The sequence below is a fragment of the Panthera tigris genome, chromosome B1, assembly GCF_018350195.1.
Source record: "Panthera tigris isolate Pti1 chromosome B1, P.tigris_Pti1_mat1.1, whole genome shotgun sequence".
Classification (NCBI taxonomy): domain Eukaryota; kingdom Metazoa; phylum Chordata; class Mammalia; order Carnivora; family Felidae; genus Panthera; species Panthera tigris.
The window spans coordinates 58,398,601-58,425,359 of NC_056663.1; the positions used below are offsets into that span (position 1 = coordinate 58,398,601).

The window sequence follows — 26,759 nt, forward strand, 5'->3', positions numbered from 1 at the left end:
ATTCTATATGCTCTAAGTGGCTCGCAGTTACCACGCAGACCAAATTCAAGCCCTCGGTGGGGCCTTCAATTTCAGCCACTGTTCTACTCCAACTGTCTAATGGGTGATCTTGTGTAGGGCTGAGGTGTCCAGACTGCTGGGAATCCTCAGTCCACCCCTGGCCGGCCATGTGAACTTGGGTAAATTACTTAATCTCTCTGGGACTCAATTTCCTAATTTGTAAATGAGAGATAATAGCCGCCTTGTTGGGCTGTGCTAAGAATTAAGTGAGTTGAAATTGCCGTGTCCTTAGTACAGTACCGGTAAAGAGTAAGTACTCTGTGTTTGTTAAAGAAAAAGGAGTCTCCTCCCAACTTCCACTTTAAACCCATCTGCTCCACAAAGCTTTCCCAAATGAATGTATATGCTTTCAGAATCAATGGACAATTGTTGAGTTACATTAGCAGCCCAGACACGTTGATGTGTTCAAGGTGTCTGAAAGCAATGAGACTGATTTTCCTCTGATGCTTGATCCACTTCATAGTCACCCTTCATGTTCCTTCTTATGTTTCTTTGTTCCCTGTGTATGTGTAAGCATGAGAGATTTTGTTCCCTCTGAAGAATTAATTCTTACCCACTCCACTTCCCCTGGCAAATTTCCATTCCTCTTTCAATACCACCTCTTCTGTGAAGCTTTTCCTGACACCCCCAGCTAGTAAGGCACTCTCTTTTCACAGCAGTTTTTAAATGGCCACAAAATTCTTTGACATTCCTCCCACTGAGAGTTAGGGTCTATGTTCCTTCCTCTTGCTTCTGGGTGGACTTGTAGCTGCTTCATCTGAAAGAGTATGTGGCAGAAGTGAAACCAGTATCTTACAAAGCTGGGCTTCCACCTTGTTTGCTGGAACACACGCACTTGGAGCCTGAGACTGCCATGCCTCGAGGAAACCTGGCCACGTGGAGAGGTCGTGTGTACACACTCTGGGCAGTAGTCCTAGCCATCATGCCTTCCCGGTTGGGTCCCAGACATTGTGGGACACAGACACGCCATTTCTTTCCTGTCTTTTTTATGCCCTTTCCAAATTCCTAAGCCACCGAATCTGTGAGAAATGAAAATATGGCTGCCTCAAGCCATTAAATCCTGGGCTAATTTATTACACAGCAAAGTAACTGGAACAATTTTCTATGATTCCAAGTGACTTTGTATAGGTCAACATTATAGCACTCAATAGCAGTGAAGAATAATAATTTGCATTTGTCCTGCTCACTGGATTGTGAGTTCCACAAAGGCTTTATTCACCTCTGTATGCTAGCATCAAATATTGTGCCTGGCATATAATAGATGCTCACTGTATGTTTATTGAATAAATCATTTCTTAGAGAGCACAGATGTCAAATAGAGTGACTTAAATTATGATAGAGTTAAGATATAATTTTAGTTTATAAGCACCGAACAAATGGCAGTGCTTATGTATCTGCATATATGTTTAACACATGCAAATGTACACACCCATTTTCTGTGCATTTGTTCACCCCAGACTCCCTGCCCCTACCACACCAGGACCTACTATTTACTGGGCTGTTCACTTCAAGGGATCACCTAATTTGGACTAGCTTAGAGAAAACTCTTTTTTCTTCCTGGCCCTAAATTGTGCCTGCGCACAAAGCCCTCCTTGAAGTCATCCTTGTTAAATTAGTACAGAACATGACAGGAAGCTGGCCTCTGGCTTCCAAACCAAGAGGCGGTCAGACCGTAAAATTCTTAACAGATTCTTTCATGGGATATGCACACACCCTTTAACTAGCGGTGGCTTCCATATTGTTCTCTATTTTTATTCAGTTCAAGTAAGCCAAGAAAGTGCAGAGTTTTTGTTTTCATTGCCAGCTTTAGCTAACTATATATAGATACGATATTATATGCTCACGTAGACATGTAACATATATATGTATATTCACACCAAGTTTTTTCCATCGGGTTAGCAGCCTGATTTGGCTCGACTCTGTAGCTTAGAGCTCCTGGTAATACTTCAGGGAATGCTGTTCACTTGCTCCGCCATGTGCTGTGCTGGGGAAATCTGTGCCATCCCTGCTAAATGCCAAGCAGAAGCCTCATTCTGGCTTCATTTATTTTGTTGGGTTTGAGGAAAATCTTTGATTCAGTGTCTACAGGCAAACCAATCTTGCCACTTCTCAAATGTCTAATTCTATAAATGGAATTTAAAAAACCATGTGAGTCAACAAGTATGTAAAAGGGCCGAGATTGAAGTAAACGTGAATTGTACTCCAAAGTGACATCACAGACTCTGAGATTGGGATTTATGGGGCAGTGCCAGGCCGTGAACCATACAAGTGTAAGGTGGAACCACATATATACACTGGGATTGCAACCATCCTCACAGAGGCTTTCCCAGACCTTCCTATATAAAGTGGTCCTCTGCACCCTTTTGTTTCTTCTTTCATAGAATTCTATTTTCTTACATAGCCAGACAAGTCTCAGATATCATGTCTTCTAGGATAGATGAAGCTTCATCTATGTGATTAGGTACTGGGAACCCAAGCTTCTGCATTGAATTAGATAGTGTTCTGGATATTGGTTAAGATTTATTTCTTTCTCCTAAAATAGTAGTAATACATGTCCTGGTTGTTTATGACTTTAGGCCTAAATCCAGTTTTTTAAAAAAAAAAATTTTAACATTTTTATTTATTTTTGAGACAGAGAGAGACAGAGCATGAATGGGGGAGGGGCAGAGAGAGAGGGAGACACAGAATCTGAAGCAGGCTCCAGGCTCTGAGCCATCAGCCCAGAGCCCGACGCGGGGCCCGAACCCATGGACCGCGAGATGGTGACCTGAGCCGAAGTTGGACGCTCAACCGACTGAGCCACCCAGGCACCCCCTTAAGTCCAGTTTCAGGTAACAGGCAAGAAAACATATACTAACACTTTATCACAATTTTTCATGCATTGAATTAGCTTGTATTTTATCTACTTAAAATATGGGTGCTTCAATGTGGCATTCATGTGATATAAATAAAAATATATGCAAAATAATGTAAAACTATATATCATAGGATTTTACTGAAGAGTTTAATAGCATGTAAAACATCATGCATGCCAAGGACCAGACACCCTATTAATTGCCCCTCATCTACTTATCTGTATTTAATACACATCTATATTATACCACCAAGCATATTGTATTTTTAGCTATATATACATATATATGTATGTATTAGATATATATATATATGTATTAGCTATATATATGTATTAGATATATATATATATGTATTAGCTATATATATGTATTAGCTATATATACACACATATATATATACACACACACACACATATATATGTGTGTGTATATATATATTTATATGTGTATGTGTATATTTATATGTGTATATTTATATATATTATTTTCTCATTACATAGCACACAAAATTATAATGATTAATATTTGGTGAAGTCATGCCTTCCAGTTTCTCAGAGCAAAAGTAACTATCACCATTTTTTATCCATTACTCCCTCCTACCCAATATCAACAGGGAAACTAAATGTAAGCCCAGGAGGAGCATGCTTATAGATATTTCTTAATCTGTAGTCCTGTGGAGGCAAGAATGCCAGGAGAAAGATTGTTCTGCAGCTTAGAGGAAACCCAGACACTTAATAGTAAACTGAGGTTCATTTATGTTGTGAGTGATTGTGGTGAATGTTAAAAAGGAAGTGGGATGATTTTCATAGCTTACACTAGAAAAATGATGGAACGCAAGACATGGGATGGTGAAGGTGAAAGTTAGAGAGGTAGTAGGCACCCCCTGCTTTGCTTCAAGTACTCTGGAATTTCGTTAGCTGAACGGTGTTCCACATAAACAGATTCGTTGCCAGCCATTGTGTTTTCTCAGGCTACTATTCAATGATCTACAGATATGTTTTTCATCATCATTACCTAAAGAATCTAGCTTCCAAAGACATCTCAGTAGTAAGCCTTTTGAGGAGAGCAGAAAATTAACCTTAAGCACCTATCACATATGGTTACTAAATGACTCATGGCAAAATTCCAGCCCAGTTGGGTTCTCAAAATTTCACGCATAAAGGATCACCTGAAGAGTCTATGAAGGCATGGATTGCTTGCCCCACCCCCAGAGATTCTGACTTAGTAGATCCTAGTTGGGGCCAGAGAATTCACATCTCTAGCAAACATCATCCCAAGTGATGCTAATGCTACTTGACTAGGGGCATCATTATGAGAAGCACTGCCCTCACTTATCTCCCATGCTGATCTCCCTGGCAGGATATGCATACCTTCTCAAAAACTCTTCCTACCATTCCAGTCTAATGGGATGGGATGCCAGGTGGTGATCATTAGCAACGCCAATACATTGCTAAAATAAATACATATATCTAAAATAACAAAGAGATGAAGTTATGAAAAAAGGGAAGTGAAGAAAGATATACATTTAGTTGGCAAGAAAACAAAAAACTGATATCCTTTGCCTTCTACAACACCAAACGTTACACTCTGTCAAGGGTATGGCATGCGTTATTTTGAGGCCCTCTACAAGGACTTAAAACTATCTCATTCACAAAAGTTTTCTTTGAATCCTCTCAAAAATACACTGTCTTTCCCAAGTGTATTGATAATCCTTCCTCCCCCTCCCTTCTATTGTTCCATGTAGGTAAAGACAATGCTAAATGGTTTGCAGTCATAACATTAATGATAAATAGAATCATAGATGTATATTTGATTTTCACAACTCAGTATCAATTGGGGTCACTTTGTGTTTTGAGATTAAAGTAAAATTGGCTCAAATCTCCAGTTCATACAGTCTGGGCAATCCTCTGACCCTCCCAATGTCTCCATGGATTTCATGGGATTAGTTTTTGCCTAGTCACTTCTAACTACCATTTTCTCTTCTACTCAATTCTAGAACTCACTCATTCCTCACTTCTTGAATTTGAGCCTTTATCTGCACAGTTTAATCACTCAACTGGGAAATACAGCTGTTGAGGAATAGAGTTGAACCTGTATTTCTTCACAAACACTTTTTTATTCTAAGCTCTCTTGTATTATGGATCCTACTGAAGACTTGTGGATAATAGTAGGAGATTTCATAACTTCCTAATATAAACGCACATTTGAATATTAGATATCTATTTTTTTAAGCATGAAAAATGGCTATCAACATGGAAAAAGATAAGGGAAGTTGTGGAGCCACACACAGAGCTACTCCTTTAAAATCTATCAATGCTTAGAATTGTTTTTACTCTTAGATTCATTCATTCATTCAATAAATAATTATTGAGCAACTACTGTGAGCTAGGTACTGTTTAAGATATTTCAGGTATAATAACTAATAAGACAGAATAGTATTGGAGAAAGAAAAATAAGAAGGTTAATACTATAGAATGTACTAAGTTCATTGTTCCATAAGACAAGTTGAACCCAGGATAAGGGAGTTAGTAACCTCTAGGCTGTTTCCTGAAGGATGAGTTGGAATAAGCCAAGTGAAGAGGGCAATATAGACAGAGATGTGGCTGAAGAGCTACACTAGGTCCAGATAATTAAAGTCCTAAAAGCTCATTCTAAGGATTTGTTCTTTAACATATATACTGTGAATCCTAGTGCCTAGTACTGATAAGTTCTCAGTACATAAGTTCTCATCAAATCTTATCCTGTATTATTTATTATAGGGGCAATAGGAAGTCAATGAAGGATTTTAAGTGGTGTGTGTGTGTGTCAGCATGGGTGTATTGATATAATAAGATTTGCATTTTGCAAGTTCCCTTTGACTCAAGGAGGAAAACAGATTGTAGAGGATTAACATTAGAAGTAGTGAGGTACTGTAGGAGCCTGATGGAGTAAGCCGACAAAATATGATGGTAGCTGGAGTGGAAGAGTGACAACATAGAAGGGGAGAGTGGTAAAGTGTTTCAGATGGCTATGGGGTAAAGAAAAGAGTAGTGTCAGGGATGACACTGAGTTTCCTAGTGCAGCAAATAAGTGAGTGTTGGTGCCATTCTCCAAAATAGGGAACACTGGAGGAAGGGGAGGGCAAGGAGAGAGGGAAAGATGATGCTTTCTATTTTTGAAACGTCCAGCTTCAGTGCCCATGGGACATGCAGGCAGCTGGGCATAGGCTAAAACTAATGAGAAAATCTGGACCGGAAACATAACTTTTGGAAGTTGGCAGCCTTTAGAGAGTAATTAAATCCATGAGAGTGGATGAAATCACCCTGAGAGGACAAGAAGAGAAGCAGGCTTAGGGGGGAAACCCTAAGGATGAAGAGAGGATCAAGAGTTGCTGAACAAAATCAAGACTCCAGAGAAATGAGAAACAACCCAGAATGTGCATGTTATGGAAGCTATGGAGGAGAATATTTCAAGAAGAGAGTGTTTCCAATTTTGCTGGAAATTCCAATAAGATTAAGATTTTTAAAAATTCTCTTTGCTATGCCACTTTCTTAGTCTTATTGAACCTAATATTTGCCTCCATGGAGATCTCACACCCTTCAAACTCTTTGTTCTTAGCATTTTTCACTTATAAGAATAAGTGACCTCATTTGCCTCCTTCCACAGCTTAAACCTCACCATCAATCATTTTAACATCTCTCCTATTGTTGGTCAATAGTTCTAAATCAATTCATGATGAACAACATAATATAGTCCTGTCTGCTGTTTATTATCTTTTTCTCTCCCTAGTTTCACTTCTAATCAACATCTATAACATTCCCCATAGTACTTATTTCAAATATTTTCCACTTTCCTCAAAGTACGAATCTCCCCTTAATACTCAGGACAGTAAATAATATCACCTCATATTTACCAGGAGGGTCCACTCTCTTGGAAACTTCCTGATGAGAACTCTATTGGAAACTTCCGTTCTTCACACATTAAAACTTCTCTTACCTTTTCCAATTACTTCCCTCTTTCTATGTACTCAAAATGAAAAATACTCCTTTCCAAATCTAACTTACATGTGACCTTAACCCTTGTCCACCAGTCATCCCTGCCCTATCTCTAAAGATTGATTTTTTCCTGTACTCTGGCCATTGCTTTCGAGACTATAAATTCAAGTCTTCTGTCACAAACCAACTCTAAGATGGCCCCTATAATCCTCATCTCCTGGTATTCATGACCTTGTGTGTTCTATGTCCTTAGACTGTGGGCAGGACTTGTGACTTGCTTTCTAATGATTAGAATATGGCAAACATGACAGAATGTACATGATTACATGTAGGTGATCAAAATACATAATGCCTGTCTTTCAAGGACACTCATTCCTTCTTTCTGGCTTTGAGAAAGCAAGTGCGTGCTGGGACGTCTTATATGGCAAGTAACTGAGGGTGGCCTCTAGCCAATAGTGCCCAAAACTGTGGTCCTTCATCCAACAGCCCACAAAGAACTGAGTGCTGCTAAAAGCTACAAAAGCCTGGAAATGGGTCCTTCCCCAGTTGAGTATTAGATGAGACTGCATCCCCAAATGACAAGCTTTGTGAGATTCTAATGCAGAGGACCCAACTCGGCCATGACTAGACTCCTGATACATAGAAACTATAAAATAATAATTGTGGTTTTAGGCTGCAAGTCTGAGGTCATATTGGCACATAGCCCTACATAAGCTATATTTCAACCTATACCTTAAAAAAGCCCTTCCCTAAAACCTCTGTGCTCTCAACCACCATTGTTCTCTTTTCCCCTTTATTATAAAATTTCTTGAAAGGTAAATGAGAAAGATGAAATCATGCCATTTGCAGCAACATGGATGGAACTGGAAGGTATTATGCTGAGTGAAATAAGTCAGTCAGAGAAGGACAGATATCATATGTTTTCACTCATATGTGGATCTTGATAAACTTAACAAAAGACTATGGTGGAAGGGAAGGGGAAAAAAATAGTTACAAACAGAGAGGGAGGGAGGCAAACCACAAGAGACTCTTAAATACAGAGAACAAGCTGAGGGTGGATGGGCGGGGTGAGAAGGGAAAATGGGTGATGGGCATTGAGCAGGGCACTTGTTGGGATGAACACTGGGTATTGTATATAAGCCAATTTGACAATAAGTTATATTCATAAAAAAAAAGAAAGGTAAATAGTATATATTAACTACATCTACCTTGTCATCACCCACCCTGCGGTAAATTAAAAATGGGCTCAAATTCTTGGCCAATTCTCCCATTGAGTAGAGTCCATTTCTCCAATCCCTGAATCTGGATTTTTAATCTTGGTTAGCCTTGTGGCTTGCTTTTACTATTAGAATATGGTAGAAATAATGTTAAATTCAGAGACTAGGACTTAAGAGATCTACAGCTCTGACTTTTATGTACTTGAAATATATCTTATTATAATCCTACTGCTATGCTGGGAGAAATCCAGGTCTCATGGATAAACTCTACATCAATATTGGATAACCAATACTCTTTGGCCAAAAGCCAGCACTCACTGTGAGTCATGTGAGTGAGCCACTTTGGATGTTTCTGGCCAGACCTCCAGATAACTTCAGCCTCCCAGTGCCCCAGTCAACACCAGGTGGAGCTGAAGAACCACCCAGCTGAGCTAAATCAACCCACAGAAATGTGAGAAACCATAAAGGATGCTATTAATTTAAGACACTATGTCTGAAGTTGTTTGTTAATCACCAACAGATAAACACAGAGCTTTTCATCTTTACTTCTCTGGTGGAGCAGTTCCTTTAAAGGTTAACAATGACTTTAGTCTCAAAGTTCAGTGGCCTTTGCTTTGTCTTGTTCTTTCTTGACAGCTCCAAGGCATATGACACTAGTGAAATTTTCTCTAGATTATTTCATTTCTGTGTTATACTCTAGAACTCAATTTCTTCCCCTCATGCCCTAAACGTAGATGTTCCCCAAGGTACTATACTTGAACATTTCTCTCTAAACCCTCTTCCCTGGTAGTCTCATCCAATATCATTGTTTTAAATATCACCTCTATGCAGATTATGTTCAAATCCTTTAAAAGACATAATGATTAGAAGCTCAGGTTTGGAAATAGGCCAGACAAGGCTTTAATCCTGAATCTGCCAACTACCAGCCATGTGACATTGAAGTGAACCACTGAAGTGGTTTAACCTCTCTACCCCCACATTTTCTCCTCTCTTAAATCTGGGTAATAATAGCATCTTGCTCATAGGGATATCACTAGAGTCTGCCACAGAATAAGCACTCAGCAAATCAGTGCTTTCCACTGTTTTACAGTTTTTCATATCACTGCCTACATAGCAAAATGATAATGTTTGTATGCACTCTGGGGTAAATGGAGATGGCTGTTCAGGTCAAAGACAATTGGCCCAAGGGTTCTGGCCTCTCCATCTCCCCCCCCCCCCAGCCCCTACCCACCCTGTAGCCCTTCCCCCGGGGGATGATGAATACTTATCCATTATTGACATACCAATGGGAAGCTTTACAGTAAATGGGAGCAATTATTATCCTTCTGTCTGGTTGTGATCTCTCTCCAGGCCCTCTCTACTGGATACCTCCCACCATCTCCACCCCAAAAACTAGATGGTGATTCTCAAAGTGATGGCCGCTGGTCAGCAGCATAGCATCACCTGGGAACTTGTTAGAAATGCAAATACTAAAGCCCTAACTCATACCTACTGAACTAGCAACTCTAAGGATGGATGGACTCAGCAATGTGTTTTAACAAATCCTATAGTGATTCTAATACAAATCAAAGTTTGAGAACCAATGACTAGTAGCAATTTCAACTTGGAGTAGCAAAACTGGTCCTCTCCTTTGGTTCCCAAATTGGGTTAATTAGTTCCACTACCTTCCCAGCTACCTGGGTCCAAAACCTCAGATTCATTCTTGACTCCTCCCTCCTACCTGTATTCTGTAACTACTTGGTCACCAATCCTGTCTTTGCCTCCAGCAACATTATTCACATCTCTTTCTTTCTCTCTCTGTTCCCACCACCACGCCCCCTGAGGTGGAGCTGGTCAGTTTCTCCCAAACCAATTCACTTAAATTCCAGTTTGCCTGTGACCAATTTCATGAACAGACAGTTAGGATAAAGCAAATTTAATTTAAAAATTAAACTAAGAGGGACACCTGGGTGGCTCTGTCATTAAGCATCTGACTTCAGTTCAGGTCATGATCCCGGTTGGTGAGACCAAGCCTACATCAGGTTCTCTGCTGTCAGCACAGATCCTACTTCACATCTTCTCTCTCCCTCTCTCTCTGCCCCTCCACTGATCATTCTCTCTCTCTCTCTCTCTCTCTCTCTCAAAATAAATAAATAAACACTGAAAAATTAAGTTAAGATTAAATTAATATTTAATTGAATAATAAAATATAACTAAAATATAATTAATGATAATTGTATGTGAAAATTTTAAATTATAGATAAAATATTAAGTAAAAATTAAATTAATTTAATTAAAAATTAATTTCATACAGTCAATTCTGCTGATTCTTTTCTTCATGACTTCTATCACCACTTAGAAGTTTACTGTGTCCTTGCCCCTCCCGATGTTTGATAAATATCTAATTCTATTTTTCTAGTTTTTCTACACTTTAATTTTCTTACATTTAACTCGTGAATTGTCTGGAGTTCTTTTGCTTTTTGGTGTAAAGTGAAGATCAAATTACCTGCCCACTTACTGCACAAAAGGGAAAGGCTCCTCATTTACAAGTTCAAGTTCTTAGCCACTTGTATTTTATTCCCTTCCAGGCCAAGCATAAAGATCAAAGAAGATCACCAAGATGTGTAAAGTGCTGCGGTTGCTATTTCACTAGTGAGTGGTTGTCCCACTTTCTACATTTGACTGACTTTCCCTAAAGGGCCTTCTTTTCTTGTTAGTAGCTTAAAATGGGTTTATTTACTGGAAACTAAGGCAGAAGTGTCCTTGGACAAATAAGCTTGAAAATCCTTCAATGCTCAAAAATTGGTGTTAGGAAGTTAAAACTTGTGCATTTTCCCTTTCCCTGTGGCAGTTTCTCTCCCAGGCCCAGGGAAGGAGGTGGGATGAAGGAGGGCATGGAGAAGTCACTACAAGATCAGAGAAAATGGCCGGCCACTCCTTCTGCGCTGAGAGAATATTTAAAGGAGCAAGCAGGGACTGGAGAGACCAGGGTCAGACAAATGTGGGATGACTGCTCACTTCTAGACCCATCCCCTGAAGGGAAGCAATATCACACAAACAGAGGGGAAAGCTAAAACCAGAGAAGTGCAGGGTGGTCCCAGGCAACACATAGAGCTGCAGCCGAATGGGAAGAGGCAGGGCCACCTGGTTTGATGAGGAGCAGCGCCTGAGTTACCTCCCCTGAACTGCCCTCAGCTTCTGGGTGGAATGAGGGAAAGTTCTTTCATACCCCAGGGTAAGATGAAGTGAATTGAGAGCAGTGGGCCTGAACTGGAAGCTGTCATGGCAAGGGGAAAGCCTCTGAAGAGGCTCCAGAGGCATTATTGGAGACGTAGCTGAGACTCAGAGCAGCCTCTAGTGCTCACAGAATCAGCAGGGGAGGGATCGGCAGGATCACCAGGACCTGATGGAGCCAAGAGGAAATCAGAAGTTCCTCCCTTTGCCTCAGGGAACTGGCAGACAGGCCCTGAGGTAGGCAAGGCCAGTAGCCCCCAGTGAACATCAGCAAGGCTCCAGAGGACTAGAGGGTCTAGGCTAGAAACCCCTTCCCTTTGCCACCATGTCACACACCCAGACCCTAGATTTCCAGGAGAATCAAAGGAAGAAGGAAAACGTCTGAAAGACTAAACATTTCCAGGTACCTGCATGGCTCGGTCAGTTGAGATTCCAACTTCGGCTCAGCCCTGATCTCATGGCTTGTGAGTTCGAGCCCCACATCGGGCTCACTGCTATCAGCCTGTCAGCACAGAGTCCGCTTTGGATCTTCTGTCCCTCTCTCTCTGCCTCTCCCCTACTCATGCTCGCTTGCTAGCTCTCAATTCATACATACATACATACATACATACTTACTTACATACATACATACATACGTACATAAATAAGACATTTAAAAAATGAACATTGCCCAAGAGAATGAGCCATGTGGAAAAGACCACTGAAACCTATAGACACAGAAGAGCCTATTAAAAGGCCTGACTGTGCCCCCTGCTTTCCCTGCTTATCTCCACCCAGCAGTGTGAGAGTGGATGATGAAAATTAGATTATAGAGACTAAAGAACTGTACAGTAAAACCTTGGTTTGTGAGCATAATTCATTCCAAAAACATGCTTGTCATCCAAAGCACTTGTATATCAAAGCGAATTTCAAGAACCGTTGGGTCAGTTATGATCACGTGACATCTGATGTTGCATACTACTCATATTGCAAGACATCGCTCGTTTATCAAGTTAAAATTTATTAGAAATTGTTGCTCGTCTTTCAGAACACTCGCAGAACAAATTACCATTCAAGGTTTTATTGTATTTTCATTGCACATCTGAGTAGTAGATATGTGTAAATTAGAAATACATCTAAAATTTCCTCCCAGAAATGAACTGTCCATTTCCCCCATAAAAAAGGGCCAACCTGCTTACAATTAGTTTTAACTCATTAAGTAGTTAATAAATAAAAACTAATACTTATAAAATATGCATAACACATGAAAAATAGTGATTCAACAAAAGCCCATATACCCATGGGCCTATAAAAGGACACCATGGAGTCAAATTCTCCCAATGACCTGAATGAAGCTGAAAGCAGATTCTCCCCCAGAGCCTACAGATGGGGACCCAGTCCAGCAGGCACCTTGATTTCAGTCTTGTGAGACGCAGAGCTGAAAATCCATTGAGCACACCCAGACTTCTGACATAAAAAACTGTGAGATCATAAATTATGGTTGTTTAAAATAAAGTTTGTGGTAATTTGTTACAGCAACAGTAGAAAATTAATACATGTGCCTCCTTGTGGGAAGAACCCTGAAGTCAGACAGGTGTGTTCAATCCTATCTTTCTTACTTATTATTCAACATCTCTGAGCTTTTGTTTCCTCATCATTGAAAAGGACTGTAAATTCTTCTTTAGCTTAGCTCCCAGAGGTTCTGAGGGGAATTCAAAATAATAACTCACATAAAATGCCTCACGTATTTGCAAGATTTGCAAGAAATAACATCCTTACACATGCCACATTTTCCCACAATACAAGGCCTTTGTTTTGCCTCTTACACTCTGATTTTTTCCACATCTAACTGCTGTCCATTCTCCAAGGCCCTGCTGGAATTTCACCTGTCATGCAAAGCTTTCATCAGCCACCAACTAGAAGTAGTATCCTTCTCCTTGAATTAAATCTTGCAGGATACCAACTTGATTTCTCAGACCAGAACAAAATTAGAGCTTGGGCCTCTTCTTTCTGTAGAATCTCAGGAAATAACAGAAAAGAAATGCAGAACTTTAAAAGTTCCCATTAGCACTCTTTCATTTCATCACTGAGCTCCAGGAGCATGGGTGAGATGCCACCCACTGCCCCAGAGGAAGTATTCTATAGATTCTCTGAACCCCACACTTTGTCTCGCAGGACCAAAAGTACTTATTAGGATTGGTAAGGATTGTTATGGACTGAACTGTGTTCCCTCAAAATTCAAATGTCAAATCCCTAACCTCCAGTACCTCAGAATGGGGCTGCATTTGAAGACAGGGTCTATAAAGTGATGACTAATTAAAATGAAGAAGCCATTATTAGTGGCACCTGGTTGGTTAAGCATCCAACTCTTGATTTAGGCTCAGGTCATGATCTCACAGTTCATTGGATTCGATCCCCACATTGGGCTCTGCACTGACAGTGTGGGGCCTGCTTGGGATTCTCTGCATCTCTCTGCTCTTCCCCTGCTTTCTCTCTCTCTCTCTCTCTCTCTCTCTCTCTCTCTCTCTCTCTCTCTGTGTGTGTGTGTGTGTGTGTGTCTCTCTCTCAAAATAAATAAATAAAACATTTTAAAAATATATGTAAAATGAGGCCATTAGGGTTGGCCCTAATCCAATCTGACTGGTGTTCTTGTAAGAAGAAGAAATTTAGACACACAAAGAGACATCAGGAAGCATGCACAGAAGAGGCCATGTCTTCACAGAAAGAAGACAACCATCTGCAAGGAGAGAGGTCTTAGAAGACAGCAAACCTGCCAACACCTTGATCTTGGATTTCTAGCCTCCAGAACTGTGAGAGATACAATTCTGTTGTTTAAGTCACACAGTCATGGTATTTTGTAATGGCAATCCTAGCAGACTAATACAGGAAGAATAAAATGGTGTGACAGACATCTGATCATTGGTAATTGTTCAATCATGACAAAGTGTATTTGGCTTTGTTTAGAGTTGGTTTTACATTTGAGAACTTACCTTTTTAACATATTGTGTATATTATGAAAATAGACCTTCAAAGCCTACCATGAAAATGTTAGGGTAATACTCCAGGATAAAACATGAATCTACATAACCACGGAGTGTTTGAATCACTCTCTTTGCAGAAGCAACTGTTATTGAATTCTAATCCAAAATGCAAGGGAAAGGACTAAGGTAAAGCTGAAACATTCCACAATTCTCTGACGAATCTCTTTCTGTTAGAACCAGATCATTGATCATTTATTAACTGCCCATGATTGGCAATGTCTTGGAGGAGGCTATGGATATTCCTGTGAGGAGGGCTCCATTATTCTAACAATGAAAATTAGTGAACAGCTTCTCCGTACCTCTCCAGACCATGAATGAAGAGCTCCCACCTGACATTTGCCCTCCAAATGTTTATAATCATGTTCACCAGTTTCTTCCCAATAGCATACATTGCTATCAGGCATATGTTTATCATGCATTGTTCATTGCTTCTGTACTTTTTCCACCACTGTGATTAAATTGACAGCAATGTCTAAAGGTGAGAGGGAGGGAATGAAAGACAAAAAGAGAGAGAAGAGCCTTCACCTGGGACCACTGTCACTGCACCTTCCGCAGCTGCAGTTTTGTTTTATCAGAGACTACCAAAGGGGGCAGCCAGGCTACTATCCTTCGTAACACACTGCCGCAAAGAGCCTCGCAAATGACCTCTTAATAGCATCCTCTCCTCTCTAAACCATCCTCTTCCTCTACCTCTTCCCAAATTACTGGTATAAAAGACTTTTCCTGAAATGTACAATTTTTAAATTATGCTCAAACCATTATTATGAATTTATTCACGTATTATTTATCTCCTTGGGGAGATTCTAAGCTCCTGGGCACAAGGACTGTGATCTCTTGTTTACTGTTGAACCCCAGTAACAAGCACAGTGCCTGCTACAGAGGAGGCAGGTAATAAATATTTGTTTAATGAATGAAATCCAGTCCCCAAGAAAAATACCACCAGAGACTTAGAGAGGAAAAGAATGCTCTAATAAATCACCTTCCATCCCACTGACTTATTTCTATAGGCCCAGTCTGAATCCTTTTGGACTCTAAATATTTGAGCATTCTAAATATGCATAGTTTGAGCAGAAGCTAATCCAGTCTCTTCTTGGCTTTCTAACAGCAAAATCTGGCCCAAAGCAATATTTGTTTCCTTCTCCTTTCCTTCCTTTATGACCCGTACTCTACCTGGGAAGACCTTCTCCTCTTCTCTGCCTTTTCAGATTCTTTGTGCACATGTGCCACAGAATGATCCTCCTTTTTTCCAATCAAGCCTAGTCCAACTATTGCATCTCACAGTGATCTTTCCCTCTAAATTCCTATTGTACTTATTAGCAAATAATGCTCGTTTTGTTCATTTGTGTTGCTCACACACACATCCCACTACCCAACATGTTCCATAACTTATATATGTCTTTAACAACACCTAACACATGCTACTTAATACACAACAGGAACTCAGTGCTTCCTTATTAACTACTTTGTCTAAAGTGATAGGAAAATATTCACCCGTGTGCTCACATCTCTCTCACTTTCTGTCTTGATTCTTCCCAAAAGGCAAGGATGCCAAAACCACTGGTCCAAAGTACTGCAGAACACTGAGTGGGCAACATTTACTTTGGTGGGATGACTTTTTAAGATTACTCACTTATTAAACCATTATTTACTGAAAACCTCAATAAATAATGCTTGTTTTATAGAGCAAGCCAAACACCGTTTTAGTCCCTGGGGATGTGGCAATGAATAGACTTGGAACTTCTATTGCAAGAGGAGATAACAATATGTACATCAACAGATGGGATCATCTTATATTAAAGAATACTAAGAATAAAATAGAATTAAGTAATAGTCCTGGGGTACAGGTGGCTTATTTAGTTTAAGGTGTCAGAAAAGGCCTCTTTAAGGAGGCATTAATTTAGCCTAAATAAAAACGAATCAAAGATCAGATGAAGCAAGGCCACAGAGACTTGGGGGTGGCATGGAGAATGGTCAAGAGGAGGTGCAAGAAGCAGACAGACACTAGACCATGAAGAACCATAAGGACCATGATGGCCAGGTTGGCTAAGAGGTTGAGATTTTATTCTAAATGCAGTGGGAAGCCCCAAGAAGATTTTACACAAGAAAGGATATGAATTGACTTACATTTCAAACCCCAGCTCTGGTTCTGGTGCTGGGAATGACTGCAAGAAGGCAAGAATGGAAGCAGGGCCAAAGTTACAACACAGTCCCAATAATCCAGGCAGAAATTATAGAGGCTTGGAATCGTATAGTAGTGTAAAAACAGTGAGAAGGGTATGGATTCAGAAGACATTTTGGTGGTAAAATCGAGAGGACTTCTTGATGTACCAGGCACTGTGGATGCAAGTAGGAAAAAGGAGGAAATTAGGGTGAATCAGATTTTTAGCCCAAGCAACTGGGTACTATTAACTATACAGGAAAAACTTGAGGGTATGCAGGTTTAACTTTTTTTTTGTTTTTAATCTTTGAGAGAAAGAGACAGACCACTAGCTGGAGAAGGGCAGAGAAAGAGGGAGACACAGAATCCAAAACAGGCTCCAGGCTCTGAGCTGTCAGACAGCGCCTGATGTGGGGCTCGAACCCACAAACTGTGAGATCATGACCTGAGCAGGAGTTGGACACTTAACCAACTGAGCTACCCAGGCGCCCCAATATGCAGGTTTAAAATAGAGCTTAGGAGGCACTTAGGTCATGATCTCACAGCTCATGAGTTTAAGCCCTGCATCAGGCTCTCTGCAATCAGCACAGAGCCTGCTTCAGATCCTCTGTCCCCCTTCCTCTAGCCGTCCCCCACTCAGTATCTCTCTCAAAAATAAACAGGTTTTTTTTATTAAGAAAATAAAATAGAGGTTGGATATGGAGACTCCTGTTTTGAACACGTTAATTTTAAGGTAACTTTTAGACATTCAGTTAGGCCCACATAGAAGGATCAATTAAGTCACCATGGCCATTTCTTTATTTTTGCATGCAGGCTGGCTAATCATTGCTTCAATGATGCAGTCAGAGGTTCCTGTATCACATAGCTATCCCAAGGTGAAGGGGGCAGAAGTTCAATTTTTAGGATTCTGAAGATGTAAAAGCTCCACATTGGCCTCTGGTGTAAGCCACATACACCATCTTAATAGCATGGACATCACATAACAAGGAATGTTACTTTGATTAGGACCAAAAGCATATGATCCTAGAGTCCAGGATTTTACCCCTATACAAATTGTTGCATGTATTTTTGTGTCCCTACCTGTATACAATATACATAGGAAGAAGCTAGAGAGTACCCATTGGTCACACAACTCTCTCTCTCAAGGCTTGTTTTAATATTGAACTCTCTGAGACCATGACCTTGGGAGCTGCCAGTAATAAACTGTTTCTTTTATTAGAATCTCTGAAGTTACCTGCATCCTTTATAATGCACTGCTAAACCTCTTTTCCCTGAAACTATTCATGTCGAGAGTAGGTGCTAGTATCATGCTTAGATCAGACTCAAAAACATTTTTAAAAGGCAAATACACCATTTCTTATTTAACATTATCCTTTGTGTGAATGATTCCCTTGAAAACCACACAGGAGGAGGCTTCCTCTAGCTAAATACCATCAAATAATATCCAGTTCCTAACCTCATCCTAGAAAAAAGCTGATACTGCTTTCATATAAAATTGCACTATTTTCATAGTATATATCATAGCCAAAAGTCATCAGAAAATGAGGTATTAAATTGAACTTATAGTGGAATTATTTGCAAAATAGTCTTAAAGGAGCTTTATGAATTTTTTTTTTTTAATTTTTTTTTTCAACGTTTATTTATTTTTGGGACAGAGAGAGACAGAGCATGAACGGGGGAGGGGCAGAGAGAGAGGGAGACACAGAATCGGAAACAGGCTCCAGGCTCTGAGCCATCAGCCCAGAGCCTGACGCGGGGCTCGAACTCACGGACCGCGAGATCGTGACCTGGCTGAAGTCGGACGCCCAACCGACTGCGCCACCCAGGCGCCCCAATTTTTAAAAAAATTTTAATGCTTATTTTTGAGAGAGAGAGACAGCATGAGTGGGACAGGCGCAGAGAGAGATGGGGACAGAGGATCTGAAGTAAGTTCTGTGCTGTCAGCGTAGAGCCCAACGTGGGGCTTGAACGCACAAACCATGAGATCATGACCTGAGCCTTGTTGGACGTTCAGCCAAATGAGCCACCCAGGCATCCCCAGAAGCTTTATGATTTAAAAAAATTGTTTTTAAATATTTATTTATTTTTGAGAGGGAGAGAGAGAGAGAGCGAGCGCATGAGCAGGGGAGGGGCAGAGAGAGAGAGAGGGAGGGAGACACAGAATCTGAAGTAGGTTCCAAGCTCTGTCAGCACAGAGTGCCACATGGGGCCCAAACCCACAAACCGTGAGATCATGACCTGGGCTGAAGGTGGATGCTTAACCGACTGAGCCACCCAGGCGCCCTGAGCTTTATGATTTTTTAAATGACCTAGCAATTAATCTAGGTTGTGGAAAATAACCACAAGCATAATTATTATTGTGAGATATCCTAACAACTATCTGTAAAAATCAACCATTAATTCATTAATATAAAAAACTGAGAATAGAAATGTCAAAGCAAGCATATGCCATACTTTCTTGGTTATTGATGGACATTAGGTGTTGGCAAGCATTCTCATGGATCTCATACATGTATACCCTTAAATAAGCACCTACATCAATATTGTTAATACCCACTTCAAGCAAAAGACCTTATTCAAAATACATGGAAACTCTCTTTATCCTTCCCCAACTGTAGGGGCTAAGGCTATATTTGAGTCAAGTCTACAAGATGATTTAATGAGCATAGTATCCAGGAAAAAAAAAAAAGGGAAGGATCCCCTTCTCCCTCTCATGAGAAATGCATCAAAATTGAAGCCATCCTCAAAGGAGGCCCAATGCCTCCCTCAGCAAGAACCCCATTCTTTTCCTCACATTAACAGTTGCAGCAACTCTGCATTGTATCTCAAGAAACTAGAGTTTTCTATTTAAAAGCCTGAGGAAAATATACTTGGCATGAGTCCTTATAGGAATGAGAAGCTCACTGGTTGGGATGAGTAATGGATATTATATGTAGGGTATGAATCACTGGATTCTACTCCTGAAATCATTATTGCACTATATGCTAACTAATTGAATGTAAATTTAAAAATTAATTAATTAATTAATTAATAATTGATTATTTTAAAAAGGAATGAGAAGCTGTCTTTCTGCCTGGCGGAGCTTATCTGCTTCCCCTCCTCCTGACATATTTCAGAACACAAGGCAGCACTTTTCTTGTGATCTGGATGCTGATATTCCAACCTAGTACCCAGAGGCTCTGCAAAGATTTAAGGGCTTTGAAGGCTGGCCTTTGTGGCTTAGCCTTAACCCAGCCTGATTTTGAACTACCTTTCCCAGTTCACGGAGATTTTTCTCCTTTTTATATTATCAGTCATTGGTCAAACTTTTTTTTTTATGTTTACTTATTTGAGAGAGTGAGCACAAGTGGGGGAGGGGCAGAGAGAGAGGGGGACAGAGGATCTGAAGCAGGCTCTGCGCTGACAGCAGTGATCTGGATGTGGGGCTCAAACTCACAAACCGCGAGATTATGACCTGAGCTGAAGTTGGATGCTCAACCAACTGAGCCACTCAGGCACCTCAGTCAAACTTTTATATGCTTTATTTCTCACTAACCATGGCATTTCTCCCTCAGTATTTAAATTGTTAGGCAATTTATTCAACAGTGTCAAAGTTTAAAGTGTGGGTATAAGAAGATACACCTTGCTCCCTCCCACCTTCAGGTCAGAAGTGCTTCTCTCTGCACCAAGTTAATTTTTTTAAAGAGATAATTTCAGAGATCTTGTGTGACTTTCAAGATGAAGCCTACTTCAGTGGAAGGAAAAGAATTAAAAGCTTCTCTGTTGGTGGCTTTAATATTTATGACACCGCTGTGCAGAATGAAGGGGTGGGTATAGAATGGAAATCAAGGCAATGCTCACCCCTACTTTTCCTTTGTATTCTACAGCTCATTGGAAGGCAGTTGCATGTGCCCTGCCCATCTCTTCTACTCTCCAACCTCTTAACTAAAAATGACTTCCCTAAAAGCCAGCATTGTCTTGCAGGTGTTACACAATGTTGTTTTTAATGTAATTTATGTGGAAGGATAATTATGCAGTGGCCATCAACTTTGCCTCATGCTTATTCATAATAACTGAGTATTTGTTATTGATAATGTGCCACTGGAGACACTGGGGTTTCTGTTTCAATAAAGAAGGATTTATGAAAGTTTGTCCCTGACTTTGATGAAGCAGAGGTCTAAATGCCATCATCACAGAAATGCAGGCCACATTTTTTAAAGCTACCCCCGGGGAAAACCAAACAAACATATAACAGCAACTCTTAACAAATCTCTGAGCATTTAGGCTATAAATATTAATAGTATCTTCCACTTGTATAAACACTTTAGGGTTACAAAGATATTTCTTATTCATTGTTTCATTTATTCTCCACAACACCCTTGTGATAAAGGAATAAGGCTATTATATATATTTTCCAGATGGAACAACCACAGTTCGAGGGCCCAAGGTTATATGGCTGGTAAGTGGCCTGGGATTGCACCTAGGTCTAGCACTTTCTCACTGTATTGTCAATAATGTGCTGTCCTTGAAACATAAGACCAAGGTCTTCATGTTGCTTTTTCCAGTAATTGTGACAGGCAAACATGTCATAAACATTCTATAGCCCAGTCATCTTATGTTTAGTGATGCACACTGCTTAAAAGGCCAGTCCCACTTGGGGGTTCAGTTTATAAATGTGAACTAGATTGTTTTATTTAATTGGACTATGTGGAGATCAAAATTGTGATCTTGATTATAATAGCACCATGCTTAAATCAGAATATTTTTTTCAACTGCTAAAAGAGCTTTATAGGTATCTTTCACACTCTTGCTATGACATAAATTTTTAACAAAAACAAACATGAGCTCTGATGAGCATGGAGACACATGGCACTCCACTGATCACAGTATTTATTAAGTATTTGTTATGTTCTGTAGAGATCAGGACCCTAATGGTACTACACCCTCCTCTTGTCATCATCCATATTAGCCAAAGAAGTGTTTTACAACCATCCTGCACATTCGAATCATCCACAGGAGAGGATGTGCTGACTTGGAGTGCTCTTAAAAGGATGGTAATTAATGGAATTGGGATGATTTATGCTCACCCATATTACAAACCAGAGATTGACCTCCCTGGATGGTGTTTTTATAGTTTCCTAATGTTATGCATTTCTTCTCACCAGATAGAGCCACAGGTTCATGTGCATTCCATTTTAACTTTAAATACTGGTCTTCAACTCTCCCCTATTTTATATGTAAGAGCTACATGATTTTGGTATTCTTCTCCAATACTAGGGCTGACCATTAGGGAGGAAATCTATGGATTTGAATGATAACTTTTCTTTTGCTGTTTTCAACAAAGGGATGGTTGCTGGAGGGGCTCGGGGAAGGGCAAAATGGGTGAAGGGGAGTGGGAGATACAGGCTTCCAGTGATGAAATGAATAAGTCACAGGGATTAAAGGTACAGCATAGGGAATATAGCCAGTGGTATTGTAATAGTGTTGTATGGTGACAGATGATTGCTGCACTTGTGGTAAGGATAGCATAACCTATAAACTTGAATTACTAGGTTGTAAACTGTGCTGAAACTAACGTAGCATTGTGTGTCAACTATACTTTTTAAAAAAGGTTCCTTATTAATACCATTTTTCCTAATCTAGAAGGGGTTTCTCTCGTGTATCTTTGTTGTTCATGTAATGTAATTCTATTTTAGACAAATAGATAAAGTGGACAACTCTTCAAATGACCTTGTAATCTAAAACCTGTGGCAGTTCTCTGAACAGCAGCTGCTTCAATCCCAGGAGACTCAAGCATTACAAACAGTTACATTGAAGAAAAACGTGCATTAGTTTCTATTCCATTTTTTTTAATGTTGACACAAATACAACTCAGTCATTCATAAACTGAAAATAAACACAAAAATTCCCTAGTACTTCAAGACCAAAAGTCAAAGTTTAAAGTTTTTCAAGACAGGGGCACCTGGGTAGCTCAGTCAGTTAAGCATCTCTCAGTTTTGGCTCAGGTCATTATCTCACGGTTCCTGAGTTCAAGCCCCATGTTTGTCTGTGAGCTGCTGATGGTGTGGAGCCTCCTTGGGATTCTCTCTCTTTCTCTCTCTCTGCCTTCCCCAGCTTTCTCTAAATAAATAAATAAATAAATAAATAAATAAACACTTAAAATATTTATTTTTTAATATTTTTATAAAATAAATAAATAAAATAAAGTTTTTCAAGACTATTTTTTTACCAGGTTCTTTTTTTCTGACAATCTGACAATACTTGGGAATGTCCAATTTCACTCCTTTCCTCTTCCCCCCCCTTCTCTTTCTCTCCCCCTGTCTTCTTGCCTCCCTTCCTCCCTCTTTTCTTCCCTCTCTCCCTTTAGTTTTTAAATCTTAAAGTGGACTAGGTGTGTTTGTTTATTCTATGTTCTATGTTTTCAAAACACATTACATATTATTACAGATGCAATGACACCACATTATGGGAAGTCTGGAGAACTGGAGAAAATGATGGGGAAGGGAGTAATTTTGCTTCAAATAGCTACCAGCACCTGCTCTATTTCCTCTTAAATCTTCTAACATAAATACTTGTTTTTATTTTTACCTTATTGGTATAATTACAGCACATAAATGTATACTCCTTTTTAAAAAATAACGTTTCTATTTTTTACACTTACCAAGATAAAATTAGTGCTTTAAATAAGGTACCTTTTTTACTCGTTCCTTCTAAAAACAGTCCTGATTGCTAGGGAAGGAGATAAGAAGCACTGCCCCTTTAAAAGTGGTTTTAAGCCAGGGGCTCAGGTGGCTCAGTCAGCTAAGTCTCCAACTTTGGCTCAGGTAATGATCTCATGGTTTGTGGGTTTGAGCCCTACCTCAGGCTCTGGTTTGATAGCTTGGAGCCTGCTTTGGATTCTCTCTCCCTCCTTCTCTCTGCCTCTCCCCCACTCTCTCTCTCTCTAAATAATTTTTTTAAATTAATAAACAAGTAGAAGTGGTATAAGCCAGACAAACGTGGTCAAGTCTAATGATGCCAAACCATTAGATGAGCTTTCCATGGGGTCAGTGAAAAAAACTTTCTGCACATGGGAAAGTCTTGTGTAGCTGGGAATGGTCAAAAGGAAAAACAGCTATTCCCCATCCACCTCTTAAAAAAACCACAAGATGGGTCATAAATTATTATTTATTCAGATTCCCACTGGGTTAGGCTAAATCCCACAACTTCATGATGCATATGTGGGCTGCAGTTCTCAATTTTAAGAATCTTTAACATTTTCAATTGACTTAACATAGAGTCCCAAACAGGATAATCCACTTCCCTGACCCAAAACACTTACATAATTAAAGTTTTTCAGGTTGCAAATAACAGAACCCACTTCTGCTTAGCTTAAGAAAAAAAAAAAATTTAAGTTAGGGAATTATTGGGAAGATACTGGAGTAGCCCATGGAACTGAAGGATGAGTTAAAGTCCATGGCCTCCTCTTTAGAAAGCTGTCATCGATATGACTCAGCTCTGAAAACTCCCCGACTCTGTCTCTCGGGTCCAAATTTTAAATTTCCAGGTAAAAAACTTAGGTTCACTTGGGGTCAAGCATGTACCGTGTACCAACCAGCTTGTGGCAGGGGACAGTGTCACACGGAACTTCCACCGATGCTGGGAGGTCCTCAGTGTGAGCTAGACAATGACCCCAAGGTATCTACTACTTTCTGCCTCAAGGGAAAGAGCTCCATCATATCCTAAGCAACACGTTTTATACCGGATTCTTTTTACTAGACCTTTCTAGCAGGCTAACTTTGAATATGATGGGGGTGGGGGGTCCTGCTTTAAAGAGTAAGAAGCCAATATTAGGTGCAAATTCTGTTTAGAAAGAGATTACTATAAGCATTCCAGGGTTCCAGAGGGAGAAACTGCTCAAGTCACTCAACTTCCAAAGCCAGCTAAGGTCACATTTGGCCCGTAGAACAGCCATCCTTTCCCCAAATGCCATTATAGAGAGAGTAGCAACAGCTTCTAGATCATGCTCAGCAATCTGACAATGTGACACCACATTCTTATGGGGCAAAGTTTAGGAACAGGGAGGCCTGGCAGCACAATGTTCAATTGCAGTCTCACCAGTGATGTGTTCCCCAGGCAGCCAGCTAATGGTACTCTCTATGTCAAAACCCTGCAGTGGTTGCCCCTGGGGCCTGACATTACTGTAAAGTGGTCTGTGAATCTACATGCCCCCCAATCTTATCATTAAGCCACATGAATAATACGTCTCACCCGTATATTTTCTACCACTTTCAAATATATGTCATTATTGTGATCAAGAAAAGCATTCTGAGGGAGCCTGGGTGGCTCAGTCAGTTAAGCATCCAGACTTTTGATTTTGGCTCAAGTCATGATCTCCCCATCATTAGATCAAGCCCCAAATTGGGCTCTGTGCTGATAGCATGGAGCCAGCTTGGGATTTCCTCTCTCCCTCTGCCTCTGCCCCTCTCCTGCTCACATGTGTGTGCGTGCTCACGCCCACTCTCTCTCTCGTATCTCTAAATAAATAAATAAATAAATAAATAAATAAATAAATAAATGTAAAAAAAAGAAAAGCATTTTTTTTTAATTTTTTTTTCAACGTTTTTTATTTATTTTTGGGACAGAGAGAGACAGAACATGAACGGGGCAGGGGCAGAGAGAGAGGGAGACACAGAATCGGAAACAGGCTCCAGGCTCCGAGCCATCAGCCCAGAGCCTGACGCGGGGCTCGAACTCACGGACCGCGAGATCGTGACCTGGCTGAAGTCGGACGCTTAACCGACTGCGCCACCCAGGCGCCCCAAGAAAAGCATTCTGATTTCACAATAGCTTTATATAAATATATATATTTCCTCAGTCAACAAATAATTCAATTAAGTATTAAATGTGGAGATCCTCCCAAATGTTTAATATTGAAAAGGAACTACTGTTGTGTGCCTGTGAATAATATAGAAGACAGTGAATAATATAGACGACAGTGAATAATACAGAAGATCAGCAAATATTGTGGTGCCAGCTGGACAAAAATAATAGGGGACCCAAAGGGCACCCTGACAAATGTGATTTTCTTAGCAACACCTGGCTATGGCTTAGTAAGGATTAATTTGAAGTTGACTCCAGAACTAATTTTGATAATAACTGCACTCTGCGATATATGAAATTACATCACATAAAAGCTATGTTCAAATTAATGGCTTGTTAAATATTCACATTTACATAGAGAGTTTAACTATATTAACTAAAGTTAATTTATCAATGTAATGAAGTTAAATTCAATCGAAATAAAAAAGAGTGGCTGAGCTCAAAAAAGTTGGGAAGCACTTTGGTCTGTCCCATTCCTGTGACAAACATGATCTTCTGAGGGGTCACTGTCATTAAACAAATATTTTCTCTCTTATTTTTGTTGCCTCTCTTTGTCTCTCTATTTTGCACCCAGGAAGTGCTCAGCAAATATTTGTTTCTGAAAGTTTGTACCCCCCTGAGGCAAAATGAAATTGTTAGGCGGAACCATCCGGGAGATTCAAAGTCTGGCTGGGTTCTTCCTTCCCACGCCTCTGCTTGGGCCCCGCGTTGGGGTTGAGGCAATCTGGCTGCTTTGCTCCCGCTCTGAGCCACGCCCTTCTACCACTCATCCCTCTCCCCGCCCCGCTGTGAGGCTGGCTTCCTCCACCCCCTCACAAGAACTTAGTTTTCCCAGTCTAGGACTAATAAAACAGTGGGTTTCTGAATCCAACTGCGGGGAAACATTTAAAGCAGTAACTCATCTCTCTTTATAAGAATTTAATCTGCTCTGTCTCAAAAATAAATAAACGCTAAAAAAAATTTTTTTTAAAAAGGGGCGCCTGGGTGGCCCAGTTGGTTAAGCGGCCGACTTCGGCCCAGGTCATGATCTCCCAGTCCGTGAGTTCGAGCCCCAAGTCAGGCTCTGTGCTGACAGCTCAGAGCCTGGAGCCTGTTTCGGATTCTGTGTCTCCCTCTCTCTGACCCTCCCCCGTTCATGCTCTGTTTCTCTCTGTCTCAAAAATAAATAAACGCTAAAAAAAAAAAAAAAAAAAAAAAAAAAAAAAAAAAAAAAGAATTTAATCTGTAAGGAAAGAAAAATCTAACAAGTCAAGATCTTTTGCTAACCACTTAACTTCAGATTTAATGAGACATAAAGGAGATTATTAAACTCGCAATGAGTTAGAGTTACAATTGGCCCAGGGTACAATATTTAGCTTTGAAGGTGAATTTCCGCTTTGCCTTCCCTTTTGCCGAATTCGTGGTTTTCCTTATGGGGAATG

General features: G+C 40.2%; 1 protein-coding gene and 1 long non-coding RNA gene across 4 annotated transcripts in view; one reads left to right on the plus strand and one right to left on the minus strand.

The window, feature by feature from the left end:
- MFAP3L (microfibril associated protein 3 like) overlaps positions 1–20,443 on the plus strand; it is a 94,373-nt gene extending 73,930 nt beyond the window's left edge. The window contains exons 4-5 of the mRNA XM_042983635.1: positions 10,674–10,737; positions 20,364–20,443. Of these exons, the coding sequence (XP_042839569.1) occupies positions 10,674–10,737; positions 20,364–20,425 (126 nt within the window). The 3' untranslated portion in view covers positions 20,426–20,443. The remainder of the gene's footprint in view (positions 1–10,673; positions 10,738–20,363) is intronic.
- Positions 1–26,759, minus strand: part of LOC122237922 — a 148,290-nt gene that overhangs the window by 37,437 nt on the left and 84,094 nt on the right. Inside the window, exon 4 of one of the 3 annotated variants that reach the window (XR_006216691.1) lies at positions 16,464–16,673. The exons of the other annotated variants lie outside the window; for them this stretch is intronic. This is a non-coding gene — a long non-coding RNA (uncharacterized LOC122237922). The remainder of the gene's footprint in view (positions 1–16,463; positions 16,674–26,759) is intronic. 3 annotated transcript variants of the gene reach the window in all.